Source organism: Musa acuminata, chromosome BXJ2-10 (assembly GCF_036884655.1).
Source record: "Musa acuminata AAA Group cultivar baxijiao chromosome BXJ2-10, Cavendish_Baxijiao_AAA, whole genome shotgun sequence".
Taxonomy (NCBI): Eukaryota; Viridiplantae; Streptophyta; class Magnoliopsida; order Zingiberales; family Musaceae; genus Musa; species Musa acuminata.
Genome location: NC_088347.1, coordinates 34,297,442 through 34,319,509, shown reverse-complemented (window position 1 = coordinate 34,319,509; position 22,068 = coordinate 34,297,442). Strand labels below are relative to the sequence as shown.

The window sequence follows — 22,068 nt, the reverse complement described above, 5'->3', positions numbered from 1 at the left end:
TACATTTATACATATATATATATATATGTATATACATTTATACATATATATATATGTATATACATTTATATATATATATATATATATATATATATATATATATAGATGGCTTTTCAACCGCTGATGTTATTGATGTGTCTGAAAGATAGCCCTGCATTCATTGTTTCTTTATAATTGATTTGATATGAGATATCACAACTATGATGTTGCCATGTCAACTAGGAATTTGGTTTGGTCAAGCTAAATTGATTTCAACTAATTAGAATAAGTCTTCTGTTTCTTCAGGTTTTCTTTGGCTGAACTGAACTGACCTGTTTCTGGACACCATTCAAGCTCCATCAGTTTTGCAGCAGCACACTTACAAAGAACTTTTCCCGGTTTCCTTCATGTTTTGTTGGTGTACTTCCAAGTGTCTTGTGGGAAGCCAAAGGATTGGATCGCCATCAGCTAAGATTCATCAGCTGGTAGCTCAAGTCTCGAGTCTGAAAACGAAACTGATAGCAGGAACACACAGTTCAAATGTTCATCATGGATCCGTGCAATCTTTCACAGTCTGGCCTTTCGACCTTCGTCCACCAGCCTATCTACTTTTGACACCGCTTGAGACTGCCGTCAAAGCACTCGGGTTCAGATTAATCAGGCCGCAGTTGACTGTACCGTAAACAACAGCAACACTAAGGCGTTTCACGGTCACGACAAGGCACTGACGACGGTTCAGATTAATCCAGGGGCCTCCCTTTCCAAAGACGTAAAGAAATAAAGAAGAGAGTTGGTGTGACAGTATGCTTCTTCGTTTTCTCGGGAACCTTGTGGTAGGTTCATTGTTGTTTTCTGCTCAAGCGTAGGCCAAATCTCCAAGCACGAGAACACAGTATCGTCGAATCGGATCAGCCCATGGTTCTTATTATAATCCTACGGCATGGCCCCTGGATTTGCTTGCAGGAAGAGACTTTGACGCGAGAGAACGTGGGAGCAAGAAGAAGATAGCACATCGAGAAAGAGAGTGAGAGAGAGACGGGAGTTCAAGCGATTGATGGAATATTCTGGTCCTCGTTCTTATCGGACTCTATTACTCCATACTTCCAATTAACTGATGCCAAGTCCAATCTACTGTAACTGACAGAACATAAAGAGTTCTCGCGAGTGAGAACAAGCAGGAATGGCTTCGGTCGCTTCTGCATTCATCATTAATGCCAGAGGTTGACGGTGAGGTCACTTGAAAGCTGAACTTCGCTGTTGAGGGAGGCCTTTTTCTACGCCATGGACTATCGGTCGGTTGGCAGTGTTCGCGCCCACGTTGTGGCATCATATCTCAGTCAATGCAGCTTCTGGCCCTCGTGTTATCCGCCCCGCTTTCCCACCATATCTTCTCCGAAGCTTCTTGCGGATGCTCCCGCATGCAGCATCTCCCCTTTATTCTATGCCAGAAATCACCCGTCCTCGTTGTTGCCACACGGAAGGAACTCGGTGCTCATTGACTGCAGAATAAGGACTTCTCTCGAGCTTCTCTTTCCTCTCGGTCATGTCCAATATCAAGTGCTGCTGAGGCAAGAGACGTGCCTTCTTCGTCTTCTTGCATGCACTGTAACCACAGATGACGGCAGTAGCGATGTGCATGGCGTCATCTGAAGAGTTGGAACAGGGGAACTCGAGTTTCCTGTTTCGACCGTGGCATGGGATCCTCGCCCGTGCGTGGTGAGCGAAATGCATTGGTGCTGACGAGTTCTTCCGCACGGAATCCGCCGGCCCATTCGGAGGCGGTAGTGACTTTTTGGGGATATCATTGCGAACCGGTCAGATCACCCCCTTTGACTCCACCAACCCTGAATCCTTCTCTCTCTCTCTCTCTCAACTCCACTTCTCCACCTGTTACCGCCTGACGCACTATCTTATGTCAGCCTCTTACCCACAACCAAGTCTTCTCCCTTCTCTCCGTCTCTCGCTCTCTTCCTCCCTCTATATTCGCCTTCCGCGGCTTACCTGTTAAAAGCCTTCGCGACTTCACGCTTCCAATTCTTTTCTTCTTCTTCATCTTCTTCCGATCTTGATCACACGAGCTGCTACAGGTTTCTATAAGATACATGGACAAAGGTGGTACTACCGGAGTAGGACTCACCTTGAACACCTCTGGTTCTTTCTTTGTTCCGTCTACCTTGGACCACCGCGGAGGCGGTCTCGGGCGCCACCGGTCCATGGGCTCCGACCTCAATCACCTATGCAGCAGCAGCGGCGGCAGCGAGTTTACTGACATGACTCGCGTTGCCGTGAACGAGATGGATTTCTTGTCGGAGGAAAGGAAGAAGGCCGTCAGCAAAGTGGAGAATGATCTCGATCTCATGCTCCCCAGTTCTTGCGTCAAGAAGGAAGATCTCACCATCCATGTTAGTATTTATTATTGGTATCATGTATGTCTTTCTGTCCAAATACGTGCGTCCAAATATGTCTTTCCGTCCAAACTTGTAGACCGGATTAAACCTTCTCACGGCCAACGCCGGCAATGATGAATCGACGGTAGACAACAAGTTATCGCCGACTAAGGACCATAAAGAAAGCAATACTGAGGTCCGAACAAAATGATCTCCCTGAATTTTGCTTATTCTACCCTTGTCGTTTGATTGAACTAATTAAGTTGCTTGATTCAGTTGGCAGCCATGGAATCCGAGCTAGCGCGCGTGAAGGAAGAGAACCAGAAGCTGCAGGAGATGATGGAGCAAGCGACCACCAACTATAACGCCCTGCAGAAGCACCTCGTCGCACTGATGCGGCAGCAACACCAATCCAACAGACCCCCGCCGCGAGATCACGAGGTGAGAAAAGATCACTCCAGTTGCTGAAAGTAGAATCCCAATCAAATGATTCCTTCGTGACCCTTCAGGTCGCCGATGAAAATGTCAAAGCCACGAATCAGGAACATGGAGGAGTTCTCGTGCCACGGCAGTTCATGGATCTCGGTGCTGCTGTGGAAACCGATGAGCCATCTCACTCTTCGACCGCAAGCCAAGATCGACCTCCGGGATCGACGGACCACCGGCGACACGGCGGCAGCAACAAGAAGGAGATTGCTCCACCTGATCACGGGAGTTCTTGCAGGGAAGAGAAGCCAGATCACCCCAATAAAGCACCCAAGTTAACGCCTGCCGGGGTCACCGAGCAAGCTCAGGAAGCCATCATGAGGAAAGCCCGTGTATCTGTCCGAGCACGGTCCGAAGCACCCATGGTAAGTAAGACTACCACTGACCTGCAGCTGCTACGAATTCCCATCCACATGAACAGTTCTTGATTGCTCATAGCGAGTATTCACTGTGTCTTTAGATCACTGATGGATGTCAATGGAGGAAGTATGGACAGAAGATGGCGAAAGGGAACCCGTGCCCCCGGGCTTACTATAGATGCACCATGTCCTCCGGGTGCCCAGTCCGCAAGCAGGTAATGCACATCCAGTGCAATTAGAGCTCACCAAAGATGATTGACGTAGGTAAGCGTTCGGCTGATGATCCATTGTTTTGCCCACCAATAGGTGCAGAGGTGCGCCGAGGATCGCTCGATCCTGATAACGACGTACGAGGGCAATCACAACCACCCGCTCCCGCCGGCGGCCATGGCGATGGCATCGACCACTTCGGCCGCGGCATCGATGCTCCTATCGGGCTCCATGTCGAGCCCCGAGGGGCTGATGAATCCCAACTTCCTGGCCAGAACGATGTTGCCTTACTCGTCGAGCATGGCGACCATATCGGCCTCGGCGCCGTTCCCGACCGTGACATTGGATCTCACCCACTCCCCAAACGCCGCACAGTTGCAGAGGCCACCTACCCAGTTCCAAGTCCCCTTCCCCGGCGCTGCCGCAGGCTTCCTTGCGCCGCCTCAGCCGGCGTCTCTGCCGCCACAGATCTTCGGGCAGGCGCTATACGACCCGTCAAAATTCTCGAGTCTCCAGTCAGCGCTTCCACTCTCCTCCCTGACTGACACGGTAAGCGCTGCTACGGCGGCGATAACAGCAGACCCCAACTTCACGGCGGCGCTTGCTGCGGCCATATCGTCGATCATCGGTGGCAATCATCAGGCTGCAAGTCACAACGACGACACCAAGAGTAGCGCAAACAAAACTACGAGCGACGGCAACGACGACGACAAGACCAACAACAGCAAAGACGACGCCAGCAATTCGGCCAGTCCCAATTTTCCGGCGGCCTGATACTGCCACTCGATCATACATATCTCATCTTCTTAATTTCACTTTTTTTTCTTGTTTTACGGAGAAAAATCAACATCATACATGTTAATTATTTTTTGGACAAGCGTATATGTTTGCTTTTAGCTTTTCCCCATAGTGCATCAAGACAAAGCAGAAGGGAACGGCATGTCCAACGAAGGTCTCATGTCATCTTCTCTCTCTCTTCATCCCCACCCGATCCTCTGGGTTTCGTCGTCAAGTGGTTTGCCTCTTGTCTGTGGGTGTTCCACGCGTCGCTGGAAGGTCAGAGATTGCGACCATGTACATGAAGCATGTGCTGGACCGTCATAAGAAGCAGGGAAGACAAGACAGCTAAGTAGAACGGGACCAGACGAAACCAACAGTAGTGTTCTTTTAATGCTCCATTTCGTTGACGTGAAGAAGGAAAACTCTACAATATTTACATGTGGCAAAGACATCAACAGCGAGTTCAAGATGAATTGAAGGGGAGAATCATAAATGGGTACACCGAGGCAAAGTAGTAGAATACAAGCTGGAGTGGGATACGATGGAAAGGATTCGGGTTGACTAATGAGTACGTGTAGGAAATGAAATGAGTTCTTCGAAATGGAGATCCACGACGACTTCGCTTTCAGATTTGACCATAGAAAACGATGGCGTTCCTGCACACTTTGTCCTGCATGAGATGTGGCATTAAATTGGAAGAGATACATTGAAGGAGATGATAAGATGAACATGGCCGGGCTTGACGAGTCCACGTACGGGAGTCCCCCCTATATAGTGACCTTTTATATATTATGAGTGAAGCATGACATAATTATTAGGAGGATATGCAAGCGGAGGATGAAATTAGTGATCTTACTTTAAGAGAAATTATGTGTTCTTGTAATATGTATTTCTCTTTTTAATATAATCTTTAAGCTTTAAGCATGAAACTTGCTAGCCAATTAGTCTTTTATCCGGGCCTCGGCAGCAAGCTAAGCTTGTAGCATCAGTTTGCCAATTGATTTTTTTTTTTAACAAATAATAAGCAATAAAGATGAAATTTGATCTCAAAATTTAGTTAAAACTTTTTATCAATTAGGCCAATATATTAAAGTAGAAAAATTTATCAAATAAGATTTTAACTCTTTGATTTTGAATTTTTAAGGTGTTAGGTGAGAATTATCTGACAGATGAGTGAGCACCTCATCTCAAATACCAATTTACATCCACGAGGGAACGAGCCTATGAACATGTGACATATAGCCCTAAAAACACTTGCGTGGTCGAACTCATGGGCACACAAGGGTCGAGTCGAATGTTATGTGTTCGACTGATCGAGGATCCGAGCCACCCAACCAATGCAATCAAGCATTAAGGGCATCGGACGTGTGAGGCTATTTCTTCACTCGAGTCGTTAATCGTTCAACTTTCTCTATTGATAAGCCCGAGAGTAATGGTTACTAGAGTCGCTAATAAAAGAGACTCCTAGGTATATTTTCAGTGGATATTCAATTCATACTTAATCTGACTAGTCTAATCACTTTAAGCCCAATACTAACTTGACTATCAAAAGGGTCATAGTGGAGAACGCCCCTGACTTAGCTTTATAAGAATTCGATCTTATCAAAAAAGACCTAGAAAAAGATCATCTAAGAAGGGTCATGGTTGGATCCAAATACTTATTATAAGTCGGACAATCATAATTTGACTTATCATATTAGCATTAGAAGGAGGACCCAAGATGTCTTAGAGAAACTTTGTAGGACTACCCAGACAGAATGAAGAGGTCGATAACCATAAGAGTATCAACGTTGAATCCCTTTGCCTCCGTTCTCCTCCGGCCAGTAGGGGTCGCCCCCTCCATTTTTTAGCTAACTAACCATTCTTTATTTCATTGGCTATTCCAAGACCTAACGATCGACCCCCAAATGACTTAATCTATGACTCCAACAATAACGATCTCTATAGAAATCTTCCATAACCTAACTCAATAAATCTAATTTTTAACGAGAGTCTCTCAATCTATAGCCTTATATTTCATACAACCGACCTAGTTAACATAACAATTTCTATTCACCCCTCATTTCTTAGCTCTCATTCCATCGTTGGATCCTGCCTCGAGTATTATGGTAGAGTCATACATCATTATCGCTAATTCATCCTAGGATAATCACTCTCTAAATCTTCTCCCTCGCATTCCACTAAATAATAACTCCTCTCAAGATGAAGAGGACTATAAGAGTCGGTCACTTTAATGACCTTCATCCTTTTGGATCAACTTTTGAAGGATATCAAAAAAGAAATTATATAAAGGAAACAACCAAAGATTATTCCTTACCTTAGGGCCCCTTTTTATCAAAGAAATAATGGAGGAGCCCATCCCTCAATGTTTTCATATGCCAATGTTAGAGTTATATAAAATAAGTTTTGATATGAGAGAATATATAACTCCCTTCACTTCCTAAATAATGCTATTCGGGATAATAGATTTCATTATGTATAGTACTTTTCTAATAACTATATAAAGTACTATAAAGAAGCGATTATCTCTTCCTTTGGACAACTCACTAGATATTTTGAGTTAAACTTCATTAGCTACAAGCTATTAAAGAAGTTAATGACCTCCCTTCTAGTTATTTGATCAATGGACAAGGAGTCTCTCTCTAGTTATATCAAGCGATTTAATGATGAAATACAACTAGTGGTCGATCCGAGCTCATTCACCTCATCAAAGCTTACATTAGTGATCTAAAGTCTTAGAAGTTTTTTTACTTAGTTAGCACACGATCGCTTACTATTTTTTTGAATTATTGTAAGAGGTCAATCGTCACATTATATCAGACTCTATGATTACAGGAGAAAGAAACTCCAAGCCTAAAAAAGTTGCAAGAGAGGAAGGGAGCCCCATGATAATAAGCTGAGAGCAGACCAAGCACCCCCCCCCCCCCCCTCCTCCCTCTGAGAGAGTTTACTCTATTGAACATGTTGTGGTGCATTAAAGTGTGTGTGCAAATAAGAGAAAAATACTTGTTTTTGCATCCCCCATGCACGATATCGAAAACTACTATGATCTAAAGTAACAAATCAAGACCCTTATTCAGAAAGAAAAGCTCAATTATTATCTACATAGAGTGCAAGAATCTTTCCAAAGTCGCGAGGTCACAAGGTCTCATGGAGTGACAAGTGAATAAAATAGTAAGAGGCTCTGCAGCTAAGGATACTAACTCCACATCTTACAAAATTATGTGAGGGATCACCGATTAAAATGTTTCACCACTCTAGAGATCCTCTAATTGTGTTTAAAGAGACGGTGACAGAATATCTTGATCCTAATTATGATAATGCTCTTGTTGTCTCCCTTAGGATTATCAATGCACTAGTAAAGATATTCCTAGTAGGCATAAAAAGTTCTATTAATATTATGAGACATTCTTGAATATTGGGTTAAGCAGCAAGGACTTCCAACTAATCAACTCTATGCTCACTGGCTTTACTGAAGATTTTATCACTTCCTTGAGAATGACTGATCTATATGTTACTTTTGGGTTAGATAATTGTTCTAAGATAGTACAAATTAAGTTCTTGGTGGTTGATGTCTCGTATGCCCATAATGCTATTATCAATCGTCCAACCCTCATATAGTTATCTTAACTTATTACATGACCTTAGAATTCCCTACTAGCTTCGAAGTTGGAGAGGTCAAGAGTGACCCACGAGAGTCTCACTAATGTTATCTCATGTCAGTAATACTTCTATAGAGAATAACTCTTGCGATCCAACAATAGGATCCAAGAGAGCTAGCCCCTCAAACTGCTCATTTAGAGGCCCAAGAACCATTGTTAGAAGTGCTTTCGGACCTAGCAAAATTAAACAGAACAATGAAGATTCGCTCGACCCTTATTAAAAAAATAAAAACTAAGCTTATCAACTTTCTGTGTCACAATATAAAAGTCTTCACTAGGACTCACAACGATATGTCAAGAATCGATCATGCTATAACCCAACACTATCTCAATATTAACTCATAGAATCGATCTATCCAATAAAAGCCTTGAACGTTCGCGAATCGATCTATCCAATAAAAGTGTTGATACTAAATTGACATACGATAATAAAAGAAAAGGTTAATAAATGATTACTTACTAATTTTATTTATAAAGTTTATTATATAAAGTAGCCGGCTAATATAGTTCTTGCAAAAAGAATAATCGAAAATGATATATATTTATTGTAATAAGACTAATCCAAAATTGACCTCAAAGTCATAAGTTACTTTTTTTTAAAAAATAATTATGAACTAAATGAATATAGAAAGAGTCTTGCTGAGAATAGAATATGGAAATCGAATGATCAATTTCTTCGTCATATAAAATTAAACCCATGCACACACCTCTCGGTTTGAGAGCCAATATACATCTTTATTATCTTCTATATATACATAGTATATTTAATTTTATCAAAATACTATAAAGGAGCCTAGGAGGCTTAATTATTTTGTTGAAGATGTAAGCAAGAAGCTTTGCATCTATTTCAACATGGATTTTAGATATTTCTTATTGAATGATCGTCTTTAATCTAATCCGAAATTACCTTGGTCTCACAATAGAGAATACAGGACGACCTTACATATGAGAGCACCAAGCAACAATACACAATCCTGAATGAAGAAATATCTGCCTCATATGTCAATTTCTGCCAAGAAATATCACTATTCTCTCCCTTAAAAATATATAATAATCATATTCTATTGGATCACCAGTATTATTTGTAGATTTAAGTCCCTAGCTCCCAAGCTTTAGACATGTTGGTACATTTCATATCGTATATATACTTCAAATTTCATATCATACATGATCAATAAGCAGCATTCAATCAGTAGTAGCTCATGAGGCACCCACCCTTCGCCCGTGCGAAGTTGATGAGGATTCGCAGTGTAATTTACGATAACCAAATAATAATGACTTAAAAAAAAAAGTAAATATAATTTTTAATATATTTAGTATTCTTCGTTCGTAAACTTCGAGTCAAGGTGAGTTTGCGCAAGCTATCGTGTCGAGCGAGGATTGGTTGCTTCTTATGTTGGTCATTGTCACGCGGGACAGCACACCGGTTCTACACCGTATAAATGAACACAACTCTAACAACCATTACCTTTCGCTCTTTTTTTGTCCGCTTTCTGACGCCACAGCGCGAAGGATCGCACGTATCGTTCTTCGTCGGATCGTCGTCCACAGCAGCTCCATCTCTGAATCCAGGGATCGAAGATGGTATCAATTAGCAACTCTTCCTCGGGATCCCTTTCTTTTGGTTGACCGATCGGTTTCTCTGAACAATTAGAGACTTGATGCGTGACAACCCTAATCCTCTCTTCGAATCTGATTGGCTTAGGGTTTCTTTAACCGATTTCGAGATCCTCGTTCTTCTTCGCCGATTGCTTGTCATATGCATTCTGTAGTAGATGTCTTGATTTGGATCGGCATCGTCATATCTTGATGCCCAAGGCTTCTCTGTGTCCTTTTTTTTGTTATTGTGATGCCATGTTCAGCTTAGCCTCGTGATGAAATTCCCAAATATTTTTCTGCTTGGATTTTTGTTGTATCATACTTTTGAATCTGATCCTAGATGAATATATAGGATTTAATAGGAAATCTGAATCACGCTATAGAATCTGTGTACGCACTTTACGCTAGCTTGCATAGCTCGTCTCTCCTGTGACATGTATTACATGATCTTCGTTTTGTATTCTTCTCTGATTTATGTTCTCCTTTTGTTTACCAGTCTTCCCTTGCGGCTGCTAGAGCGGATAATTTCTACTACTCGCCAGAATGGGATCCGAAAAAGGTACTTCTCCTCGCAGTTGATTATGTTGTACCCATAATATGTTTTGACGAAAATTGTAATTGTTATTTGTGGGGTATATTGTGACGATTGTATTATTAATGTGCTTTGCAGGGTTCCTTGAACAAGTTTCAAGGACAACATCCCTTGAGGGAGAGAGCAAGGAAGATAGACCAAGGCATACTAATTATAAGGTACTGGATTGAAGGGTGAAACAAGAATGATATTTACAAAATGTGCTGCTTATTAATGCCTTCCTTGTCATCTGTTCCAAAAATCATAGATCCATTGAGCTAGCTATTGAATTCACTTACTATAATTTGTTTAATCGATAGGTGAAGTCATATTCCGCCATAAAACAAATTTGGTGCTTCATCATATCTAAGATGATTGAGTTGTTTCCCTGGAATTCGCCTGGATCAACTTAATATTCTATGATGTTTACTGGCTTATAAAGTTCAGGGTTGAATATGTAGTATTCATTACATGTTGCTTTTGCCATCGTATGTTTGGCATTCAACATAGTTTTCATTGTTAAAGTTGATGGGACAGAGTTGAACTGCAGACTGTGATCTTCTTAATGACCACTCACCTCTCCATGCCAGGCACTTCCGATTTTGTCGCCGTAAGTTCTTGATTGTTCATCTCCTAGAAGTACCTATGACAGTTAAACTCATTGTCGTGTGTTCTAGTAAATTTGCTGCTTCATATGTGCAATTTTTTATCGTAGCAGCCCTTACTCTAGGCCCTCAAATTAGCATGCTAGTGTGCTTTAGATGTCCTTTGAGTCTACAGAAATCATTTTAGTGGTTGAGTGAATTGCAATGGTAGAGGAAGATCTAAAAAGACTTTAATAGAAACTATGAAAAGAGATTTAAGTACTCTAAACCTAACTAAACGTATATTTTTTATAGATCTTACTGACGGTTAATGATCCATGTAGCCGACCCCAGATGGTTGGGACTTATGGCTTTGTTATTGTTATGAATTGCAACTTGTTGATCTGTGCTCTAGAAACATTGTTATTGTACGAGGCCTCGTCCGACAGTAAGCTACAATTTAGTGTGCTTTAGTGTTTGCTAGTATGAAATTTGTCGTGCTATGAAAAATTGTTAAAAGCTACATCTTTTAACAATAAAGCAAAAATTCTCACCTTTCATATCAAAATTATGAAGTCTTTAGCTGGTCAGAGATCTGTAGATAAGAGAGATTGCATGCAAAAATGTGTGATAAGTCAAATCTGCTACAAGGATAAGCTTTATTGGTAAATTTCTAAGGATAATATGGAACTTTGTCAATTTTTCTCCTTTATCGGTAAGAGAGAGTGGCTTTGAAATTTTTGTTGTGTGTTGATGATGTCATATTTAGTCTGGGAGCTAGAGACCCAAGCCCTCTTAAAGAGCCAAAGGTCGTTGCTCTCCCCTTTTGGGGAATGATAAACAGCTAAAGAATAAAAGCATGTCGAACCTACTTCAAAGAGAGTAACCAATGCCGAACTAAATGTGATCTCATCATGTAACTGCAAAACCTTTTGAATATGGGCTTTTAGGTGAAGGAATTAACATACGTGTAATTAGAAAAAAAAAATGCTATGTAGAAAACATCCTCCTAGCATTGAGAAACAAAAAATACATTGGCAATTGAAATATTTTGGTTTCTTTTCATGGAAGACCAACAGGTTTTCATAGTCAAGTTTACTCCTGTTCAGACATCTTGTTTGAGAATGTAAGGTTTTATATTGCAAGAGTCACCATGGGAATTTTAGCCTTCTTCTAGCTTTTCCCAAGTACAGTTCCACTAGCTTAACATCGGTCCACTTCTGCAGGTTCGAGATGCCTTTCAATGTGTGGTGTGGTGGATGCAATTCAATGATTGCCAAAGGTGTGAGGTTTAATGCAGAGAAAAAGCAAGTGGGAAATTATTATTCAACCAAGGTACTCGAAAACTTCTTTTATTGTCTTCCAGCTTCTATGTGTCATCATCACATTAAAGTTAATAAAAGAAAGAATCTCTTACTTCTCTCCTTTCCCTTTAATGGCTTTTAACAAGAGATAGATACATTGCAAGTGATCAGTGTTTGCGGTTCTGTCAAGAGAAATTTCTAGATGTCTAATTGTGAATTTATTTTTGCTAGATATGGAGCTTTACCATGAAGTCAGCATGCTGTAAGCATGAAATAGTCATACAGACTGATCCAAAGAACTGTGAATATGTCATAATCAGTGGAGCTCAGAGAAAGACAGAGGATTTTGACATAGAGGACGCAGAAACATTTGCCCTTCCAGCTGATGATGTTATGTGCCTTTCTTTTATTCTTTTTTCATCTTTCACTTGCTAAGCATAGTCTTGGGGGAAAAAAGAGGTTGTCTTATTTATTTTCTTGATTCCTATCTCATTGAAAGACCATGTCGCAGAAAGAGGCAAGCTTGCTGATCCCTTTTATCGTCTTGAACATCAAGAAGAAGATCTGCGGAAGAAGAAAGAAGCAGAACCATTGCTAGTCCGCCTTCAGAGAGTCTCGGACAGCAGGCATGCTGATGATTATAGCCTTAACAGATCCCTCCGTGCCCGTCTTAGAGTGAGTCATCATCTCCTTGTATATATATAAGTTTGGTTGATTTTATTTTGACGAGTTGTAAACTTGTCATCTATCATGCTCTTAACTTCAGAACCAAAAGAGGAAGGTCGCAGAAGAAGAAGAGGTTTCAAGAAGGATGGGCCTTGGCATACGGCTTCTTCCTCTATCGCAAGAAGATGCAGCGAGTGCAGCTGGCATCAGATTTGCCACAAAATTTGAGAGGAACAGGAAGGACAAGCGGGCAGCGATCAAGGCTTCCTCCATATTTCCAGAGTCATCAGGTTCTGCATCAGGAAGTAGACGGTTGGAGCTAGAGTCGAAGAGGAGAAAAATAAAAGCAACTGCAGCTTCTGCTTTATTATCTGGTAGGATTAAGCCTTTGTCGTGGCAACAAAAGGCAGGATTCGTTAAGCCATAACCGTCTGCAAGATCCGGGTATCCCCAATAATTGTAGCTGGCGGTTCAATTACCAGAAGTGATATGGATGCGGAGCTCGGCCTTTGTGTGCTTGGGATGTTTGTGGTGGAACGCAAGAAAGTACGTGGGATCATGTTAGATTTGCGTGCCCTTAAGTGGAGCTCATTTTATGTTTCATGTATTGATTGCTTTGCACTGTAGTTGGTGATGTTGAGATAAAAGATATTCAGTTCTGTCGTGATACTTTACGTGTATAGTTCCCAAGTGATGAGATTTGGTATATTGGGGTTCGGAAAACATCTGAAGGACACCTTTCCCGCTCTTCTTTTAGTCACATGTCGAAACCCATGCAAATGAGACGGAAACTTGAAAAAAAAGCCACAGGTGTAAGAAAATGCCTAGAAGTTGGAAGAGAATCGGAGTTAATTTCCACTTTTTATGCAAGTATAGAAATACGAGGCACATCAGACGGTTCAGTTTGCAGCCATGAGGTGCGAAACGTACGATAGATAGATGATGTGGTTCCGGGGATGCACGACCCCACCCGAAAGGCATTGAAAGAACCCGCCAAATGCAGTTTGAAGCCTAACATAAAACACACAGACGACTGAACCCCAAAAAAAAAGAAAGACTGCTTCGGGAACAACCTACAAGTCGAGAGGGGAACAAACAACGCCTCCTAACCAAGAAATCAAACCTTGACTTAAAAACATGCCTCATCATTCTCTCCTACGGATCCACAGTTGAATACACACCAAAAGAATATGAAGCTACAGATTATTTCACAACTTATTCTATACAGCAGACAAAGAATATGACCAGCTAAAGACAAAACGTAAAATAAAGGAAAAAAGCAGCTGTACATTTCGACAAGTGGGAAACACAACAAAATGAATAAATTTAATGAAAACACAAACGTTATATGGAGATCTCAAGATATACCCTTCAGAGGCAGAGGAGTCGCTGTTAATCCCGCACGGATGGCCTTCAGAAGAGCAACAAATTTGAATAGAGTCTCTTCTGAGTACCACTTGAGTTTCCATGTTTGAACCTTTGAGGCTTCAATGGACGGCTTTTCTTTTTCAGCATTGTTGGCAAAGCAGTCAACCCCAGACATGAAATCCGCAAATGTCAAGGTCAAGCATCTACTATCACCGAGCTCAATGACCTGAAGAACCAAAATATGTGTCAGGAATGTTTGAGCGACCATTTACCAAGACAATCCGAGTTTTATGTTCGCAAGCGATGAACTACATAGATTCTGTTCCCATTATTTCCACTCAAGTCGATCCTCAAACCGACCAGTGAAATTTAAAATCACTGATAGCCCCGGTATATACATATTGCATAATTTGGATATTTCACAAGAGGGCACATAATAATTGTGCAGGAGCAACAGATCACCAGCAGCACAATGTTATCAATCAATAGGTACTTAGGTTAGCCTTCAAAAATTTATACAAGTTTCTCCAAAACAAATTGGAGGCTTAATATGAAGAACTGCTGGTCACTTAACATGCATACTGTTTGCATATCACAAAACAATTGAATTCTTTGAACCAAATGATACCAATAGAACTGCTGATTTGAAAAAGGCATAAAAATATTGAATTTTACAAGAAACAATATCGCAAGATCACTTACCATTTCTAGTATATCCTGAATCGCACAGCATGAATCTAGAGAGTAGTAAGGGCAAGTTAATCCACAATCATCGATAGAAGAACCAAACTGTACAAGATTCTCAATGCACACAAGCATATATCCTTCAACAACAAAAATTGATCTCGTAAACCAGGATTCCCCTGTGCAACAATAAAACGAAAAACTTTTAAGTCGTACCATTCTACTTTGTCCTACAAAGATTAATTACAAATGTAAGAGCATAACAGTTAAAGAATTTCATATGCAATAATCGGTAAGCTCAATAACAAAAAAGTCCAATGATGTCAAACTTCAAAAATTTATTCCACAGCAAAATAATTCTTCAACCGTTAATATACAAATAACGTTTGTAGCGAACTTGCATAAAAACACAGAACTCTCAATATATTCTGAAAATTTTTGGATCAGATAACTTTGAAAGCATACCTTCAGAATCATCATGCCAAAAAAGCAACATAGAATAGAAAAATATTCCAATCTTCAGATCTTTAAATAAACATTTCGCAAGCAATTTCACCTGAACCTGCTCCCAACTGCCATTTAAATTTACAAAGCAACCAATCAAAGGATAAGAAAGAAGATACTACAAATGGAAGCATGCCAAAATTACATGTCAATACTGAACAGATAATTAGAGAGTTCACCTTGTTAGAGAGCATGATCTACTTAATGCAGTAGAATCACAGAGTTTTAACAGGGATAGTAAGCTCTTTGACTTTTCAGAAATCCTTGTGAAGAACAGGTATGTTGTACTCCCTTCGAGGTATATCCTAAAGAACAGTTATGTGAAAACCCAAATTGGTGTATAATATATACATCCCATAAACAGAAATTAAGACAAACCGCAAAGCTTGAAGTCCAAGTCCAACCACAACTTCCCTCAAATCTTCAAACTTATGGCATCCCAAGACTTCAGAGATGCTATCTGTAAAAATATTATCCAGATTATAGAATGAAGCTACACGGTCAAAAAAACACAAAACAACCCCACAATTTTACAGCAAATGCCCTTAAAAGAAACATCAAGTGACATCCAATTAGCAAATAACTTGACCTCGCCCATCAGGTGTTGCTTCAATAAGTAGAATATACAATTTGTCCTTGCAGCTCCGTAGAACAGCAACTTCACTGCAGAAAGTGACAAAAAAATTGCAAAAAGCTCCTTCAAGTCAATATAAAAAGAATCAGCACATCATTGAAATAAAGATACTAAATCTCCAGATAATGGCATACAGCAGGGATACACCTAACATAAAGATATTATTGAAACCCATTAAAGCTCCAGCCCATTGTGGACACAGCACAATGACCAGTTCAATCAAGCATCACACACCAAATAAACAAGCTAATGAAACTTACAAGTTCTTTATTAATTAGCATACACCCCACATCATCAATGTAAAGTTTCTTCAGCACTGGACAACAGGGAGATTTATCTATGATATTCAATCTCCAAATAACTCCTCATACATAAAAGTAGTTATGTTTTCGACATTTTTAGTCATGACAAAAAAAAATTTCATATAAAGATAAGAATAATAACCTAATGCTGCTTCGAGAAAGTAACAGAGCTACATGGAAAGGCCTGTAAATATTCTCTATGATTGTAACTAATTTGGAAGTAACAAAAAATTTACAAATGCTTTAATTTAAGCCAAAAGAGTCACAAAATAGTTTTTCTTTTAACCAGTCACGGAAATAGAAGAAGGAATAAATGGCCTTGAAGTCAACACCTATAACCTCAGCAACTTCAACACCATTAACAAAAACTCACTAAAAAATTTATTTGTTTCCATTGCTCAGATACTATCTGCAATTTATATCGTCATGTCTCCATGATGCCAAAACTTAATTGGAACACTACAATTTTGCTTAGCATCAGAAGAATAGTTGGAAGCAGAAAAGTGTGCCCTTCCTTTAGAAAGATGTCACTTCAGATGAATCTATATTAATAACTTACAAAGATGTCAAGTAATTCCAAGCATGAATCCATATTCTTCACTTGGCAAGAGCTTCAGCTACTTTGAGAAAGCAACTTACACCAAGACAGGGCAACAACCTAATGCTCTGTATGACAGAATCTACTATATAAACATAAAAGATGCTGAAAAGGAACATAAAAATTGACAGAATGCAATATCTCTAAAGAACAACTTCTCACAGAATGACATTAGATACAGAATAAACCTTGGGGACTTTACCTCTCTTGAAAGACAGCTCCACATTGAAATACACAGTCACAACGAACTACTTCCTCAAAGGTTTCAGAAGCACCAAAGCCTGCAACCTTCCGACGAAAAAAGTCCATTATGTGTTCATATTGTGCAAGATCAAGAGAGCTAGTCCCTGCCTTTGCACAAGAGTTACAGCCACCAACAATGGATGGATGATTGTTACAGCAACTCTGTTCTGCCTTAACAGAAGGTTCCTCACTTGTTATATTCCATTGCCCACATCCATCAGTCTTTATAAACTCTAAATCACCATTAAGTTTCTCATATATTGGTTTTTTATGAAGATCTTCTGAGAGTGTGATGAACCTTCTCTTAAGCTTCCCTTTACCTCTCTGTTTCTCAATATCACCAACTTCCTGACTCGTACCATGCGCAAAACCATAACCACCATTAACAGAAATACCATGTGTAGAAGATGGTTTGTCACCATTTTTTAATATGTCTATATCGGACTCTTGTTCAGTAGAATTGTCAGAGATCAGAATGCTATTTTCTCTTACTGATGCTTTATCATGCTTTCTTTCAGCATGATATTCCAAATTGAGTGATGCCAGTGAGTAGCCACTGAATCCTTGATTTGCAGATGTTTGAATCAGTAAACCATCAAGATCCGAACTGGACGAATTTAACTCACATGAAGCAACATCACTGCAGCTGGTATCACTATCTGATGATCTCACTGAAAGAGAATCAGCTGATTGTTGCAAGAATTCTTCTTCTAAGTAAAGTCTGCGGTGAAGAATATCCTCTCTATAATGAGGAGGTGATCTTGGGTACATCGAGGACTGTGATCCAATTATCTCATCAATTGCAGTCAATGATCCCAATTTCGTAATACCCTCTACCTGGTGACCTTCAACTGTTGAATAACTTGGACTAGAATGAAGCTTTAATTCTAAGGGAGAAACACCCTGTGGCTCTGTCAAATTATACTTCAATATATCTTGCTCAGAATTCAAGCCTAAATTTTGTTCAATCAGTGAGACATTGCCACTATTCACTACTGAAGATTCCATATTTTCTATGTCATTACTCCTGTGGTCACCAATATAGGGATAGGCATCCTTAAATGACATATCAGACTCCAAGATGTTTGAACCAGTCCCACCTGACGAAATTTCAGCAGGGTTTGCAACATGCGTTGAGCTGGTTTCAGATGGTTTGAGACCCTTTCTTTGTCTCATGTCATGAGGAGCTAAACTGAACTCCGTTGAGTGGCTTTTAACCTCTGCTTCATCAGGAGTCTGATCAATATACTCCTGAAATTCTCGCAACCAAAGAACAGATTGATCGTTCTTCATATATTTAGCCCTATTGATTAAATCAGCAACCCTTGTATCATTGTCAGAAATAATCTCTTCTTTTCTCAAACTGTCACTATCACATGATAGTGATTCTTGATCTGAGCAGATAATTCTCCTTTGCTCCTCCTCCTCAATACTAGCTAAACGAGAATGTTTTTTCTACAACAAGAAACAGTCTGCATGGTCAGGATGTATAAATCCTGCTGCCCCTTGGTATAAGTTTGTTTTGATGTAACAAAGGAAAAAAAAGTATGGAAGTCTGCACATGAAAACACTTAGGTGCATTTATTTGCGATGTACATACCTTTTTCATACTGATGCGGCTCTCATCTTCAGAAGCATCTTTTGCAGGAAAATAAAATCCATAACCGGCAGGCCTTTTTTGTCTTCTTGCAAATATTACATGCCTTTCCCAATACTCTCTTGTGCTAATAACTTTTTCATCTAGCTTCAACTAAAAAAGATACATACTGAAGTTATAACAAACAATTCATGCCAAGAATATGTATAGACAACAAAAACAATACTTGAAGATCCCAAGTAAAAGATGAAAAGTAAAGACAAATCACCACAACTTACTTTCTCCAGATTGGAGAAGAAACTGAAAACATGTGCTCTGTACCATCGAGAACAACATATTGGATTTCCTTCCAGCCACAAGTTATGTAGAGATGGAAGGCTCGTGAGGATCTCCAGGTCTGTGAAACTGGAAATGATATTGTAGGAAAGATCAAGCCCTTCAAGTGACTTCAAATTTTCAATTCCATGCAATGAAGTCAAGGCATTATTCCTTAGAACAAGCTTTACTATTCGACAAGAAACCTGGAGATGGTTAAAAATACAACTTTCCCAGTTAGTTCATTACAAAAAGATCCCACAATCTTCAGAAAAAAGGAGTTTTACTGTCATTAACATGTGATTGTGTTTAAGAAAAACACCATATTTTTAAAATTGATAATGTTAGAATGTCAATACTCAGAATGTTAAGCCTGACTGTTGCATGTTAAATTATTATATATTCATAAACATTTTGGAACAAATATTTCAAGAGATCAAGTAAAAATTGCACCAAATTGTTAGTGATGAGAAAACTCTCTCTCTGACAAAAAGGTCTGCCTAGCCTCAGATTGATTGTTGGTGTTGCACATTCAAAAACTAGTTTCCTTTGGGTCTACATCCCTACACAACTTAGAGTTGCAATCATTTTGATGAGTAATTGATTGTTCAACAAATGCTTATATTTGTCATTCTGCATCAGGGTGGGTTTCTTTTAGTTTTATTCATCTGCACATTTCTTATCATTCAGAGACCATATTGGTAAAATGTAGCCACTTGAAACATTCAATTTTTTTTCCTGGCAAACATATAAAAAAATCAATTGGCACACAATTAATTTGACTACCATTCCAACGCGAGGACTATAAATACAGCTATCCCAGAATAATAGTGTAAAATATGAAAACTAGACTTATGTCCTAAATGTTTGAAATCCAATTCTACAGTTGAATCAAGCAAACCATAATTGTCTTTTGTTCCATTAATCTCATTCAATAAGCATATCACCCTCGACATACTCTAATTGGACCCAAGTCCAGGTTGTTGTAATTGGCAATAAAGAAGGTTAAGCTTGATGTGCCATGATGTGAAAAAAAATTCAATGAGGGAGATCTACATGAGACCACTAATAATACCAATGATATTCATATTCTATAAGAAATCTCTTTCTCATCCTATCTAAAAATGAAGCTCTCAGCTACCTTGCATTCCCTCTCTCCTCCACCAAACTGTTCTTTTGTCCAAGAAGATTATCATACATGAGGTAAGAACTTATGATGAAATAATATTCCTTGCTTGAAATTGCTGTCGCATGCTTATGCATAAAAAAATGTTCTATGTACTATAAGCTTGAATACTAACAAACTCATCAAGAGGTGGTGAGTCTTGTTTCTGGCTGAATCACATAACCAAGTCACAGGGAAAGCCAAGTTGCAATTGTCAAATAAGCATATCTAGGCTCCCGTAATTCAAACGAAAAATGTGAAACAAGAATCTTATTGTAATAATTATCAAATGCTAGGTTTATTAAGAAAAGCTTGCATATATTCTGGATGGAGACGAGCCACTAGATTAGCAAAATGTGCAACCAAACAATGACGTTAAAGAAACAACTGAGAAGTAATATTTTGATCGTAAGCATATGGAGACCAACCTTACCTCACTCAATGGAGATATTGTTCGCAGATGATTAAAACCAAGATCCAGGTACCGCAGCTTTATACACTTTCGAATGTTATCCAACTTGGCAAACCGGTTCCGACTTAGATCCAAAGTCTCAACAACAGGCAGCAATTGCAAGGATTCATCCATGAGAACCAAGCCATTGCAGGTGCATGAGACAAACCTCAGCTTGTTCCAAGCTGGAGAATCCTTTATGTCCGCAATTCTACTGGCAAACACATGCCTGAGCGCATCCTGAGTTGCCACAAAGAAGAATTGGAGCAAACACCATCAAATCCCATTAAGACCAACCAACCCCTTTTAGGATGGCATAAAAGGTAATCAGAAGACATGCCAGCATAAAAAAAGGAGCATGAATTTCAAAATTGCAGCAATTGTTTCATCGATTCAGAAAAATAATGGAGAACATATACTGAGTATACTTCGTATTACTATAACAGATATACATGCGATGGAATTTAGAGGAACTTAAAAGAAACAAAGTAAATAATCTGCTCGCCAGAAAGTACATTGTGATTAGCACATAAATACGCAGTTATTCCACACGAGAAGTGGAAATTAGCATGCAACGCTTTTTAGATCAAGATTTCAAACGGAGGCCAGTAGGAACAAGTATCTTACAGTGGAATTATGGCAAATGAGCTTCTCGAGCGTGTGGCGCAGGTCAAGCAGGCCCTTGGCGGCGGTGGTGGACAAGTCACACCCCCGGAGCTCGAGGACCTTCAACCTCCCGAACGGAAGCAGCGAGAGGGGCGTCGGATCCCTGCCAGGCGGCGGCAGCACGCTTACCACCTTAAGCGCGGTCAGCAGCCCAAGGATCCGGCGCAGCTGCTCGAGCGCCCGGTGGTCGCCGAGATCGGAGACGTAGGCCCGGAGGTAGTCGACTGGGGCGCCGGCGAGGAGGCCCTCGAGCTCCTGCAGCGCTTCCAGCCGCGTGTGCACGTAGTGGAGCCCCACGGGGTTCAGCTTCAGGGTCAGCGCCCCCTCGAGGAGCGGCCCCGCGTTGCGCTCCACGAACTGTACCAGGTGCTCGAGGTAGCGATCCCCCGTGACGATCACCATCCCCCACCGCGGCGAGAAGAGAACCCCAACGAATTAGGGTTCTCCAGAAGCCACCATCGACGAAAGATCCAAGACAAGAACGAGGTTGGCGGCTTCCAATCGAGGAAATTAGGGTTTATTCCAGCCCAAAACACATTGGATTTGGGTTGAGAAAGAAGCAGCGGGAGAGGAACCGCCTCACCATGTCAGACGGGGAGGGTGGAGAGAGCTTACGCGTACGAGAATTAACCGTCTCGCCTTTGCCCTCTCTGAATCACGTAGCACCAGGAGTCCGTTCCGGGAGCGCGATTCCACCTGGGATACGGGATCGCGAAGGGACAGTAAAATAACAAAACTAACTTTTCAAACGACCCACTTGTCTACCACCCATCTTACGGGACATAGCAATGCAACTGTCAGTAGGCTCCACAAAAGAAAATGACAAATGGTACACAGGTGATTCGTGAGAAAGGAAGTAAAAAAAGTAATCGCCTCGACAATAACGTAACTGTTTACCGCACCCGCAACCCACGTCACCATCCTTAACCTGCTTTTATTGGAAGCGGCCGAACT

The 22,068-nt window shown here is 40.5% G+C and overlaps 3 protein-coding genes across 5 annotated transcripts; 2 read left to right on the top strand and 1 right to left on the bottom strand.

The window, feature by feature from the left end:
• Positions 1–1,665: 1,665 nt before the first annotated feature.
• LOC103969255 (probable WRKY transcription factor 31) lies at positions 1,666–4,328 on the top strand. Its single transcript, XM_009382745.3, has 6 exons — positions 1,666–2,381; positions 2,464–2,562; positions 2,643–2,807; positions 2,876–3,217; positions 3,313–3,426; positions 3,518–4,328. The coding sequence occupies exons 1-6, from the start codon at positions 2,082–2,084 to the stop codon at positions 4,193–4,195; spliced, it is 1,698 nt and encodes a 565-aa protein (XP_009381020.2). The 5' UTR covers positions 1,666–2,081; the 3' UTR covers positions 4,196–4,328.
• A 5,001-nt stretch (positions 4,329–9,329) lies between these two features.
• On the top strand, positions 9,330–13,261 carry LOC103969254 (uncharacterized). Of its 2 annotated transcripts, none has more exons than XM_009382744.3 (7): positions 9,330–9,447; positions 9,959–10,021; positions 10,133–10,212; positions 11,844–11,952; positions 12,153–12,312; positions 12,433–12,596; positions 12,688–13,261. In XM_009382744.3, the coding sequence occupies exons 1-7, from the start codon at positions 9,445–9,447 to the stop codon at positions 13,012–13,014; spliced, it is 906 nt and encodes a 301-aa protein (XP_009381019.2). In that variant the 5' UTR covers positions 9,330–9,444; the 3' UTR covers positions 13,015–13,261. The 2 variants fall into 2 exon arrangements, with proteins under 2 accessions (XP_009381019.2, XP_064986084.1); XM_065130012.1 differs by having other exon boundaries at positions 12,153–12,316; positions 12,437–12,596.
• Positions 13,262–13,773: 512 nt separating this feature from the next.
• Positions 13,774–21,774, bottom strand: LOC103969253 (uncharacterized). Of its 2 annotated transcripts, XM_009382743.3 has the most exons (11): positions 21,076–21,773; positions 20,431–20,688; positions 18,796–19,038; positions 18,521–18,670; positions 16,880–18,375; positions 15,733–15,806; positions 15,522–15,603; positions 15,323–15,448; positions 15,105–15,211; positions 14,658–14,818; positions 13,774–14,181 (listed from the first exon to the last, which is right to left on the bottom strand). In XM_009382743.3, the coding sequence occupies exons 1-11, from the start codon at positions 21,514–21,516 to the stop codon at positions 13,945–13,947; spliced, it is 3,375 nt and encodes a 1,124-aa protein (XP_009381018.2). In that variant the 5' UTR covers positions 21,517–21,773; the 3' UTR covers positions 13,774–13,944. The 2 variants fall into 2 exon arrangements, 1 of the variants encoding a protein (XP_009381018.2); XR_010492023.1 differs by lacking the exons at positions 13,774–14,181; positions 14,658–14,818 and having other exon boundaries at positions 15,323–15,434; positions 21,076–21,774.
• Positions 21,775–22,068: the final 294 nt, after the last annotated feature.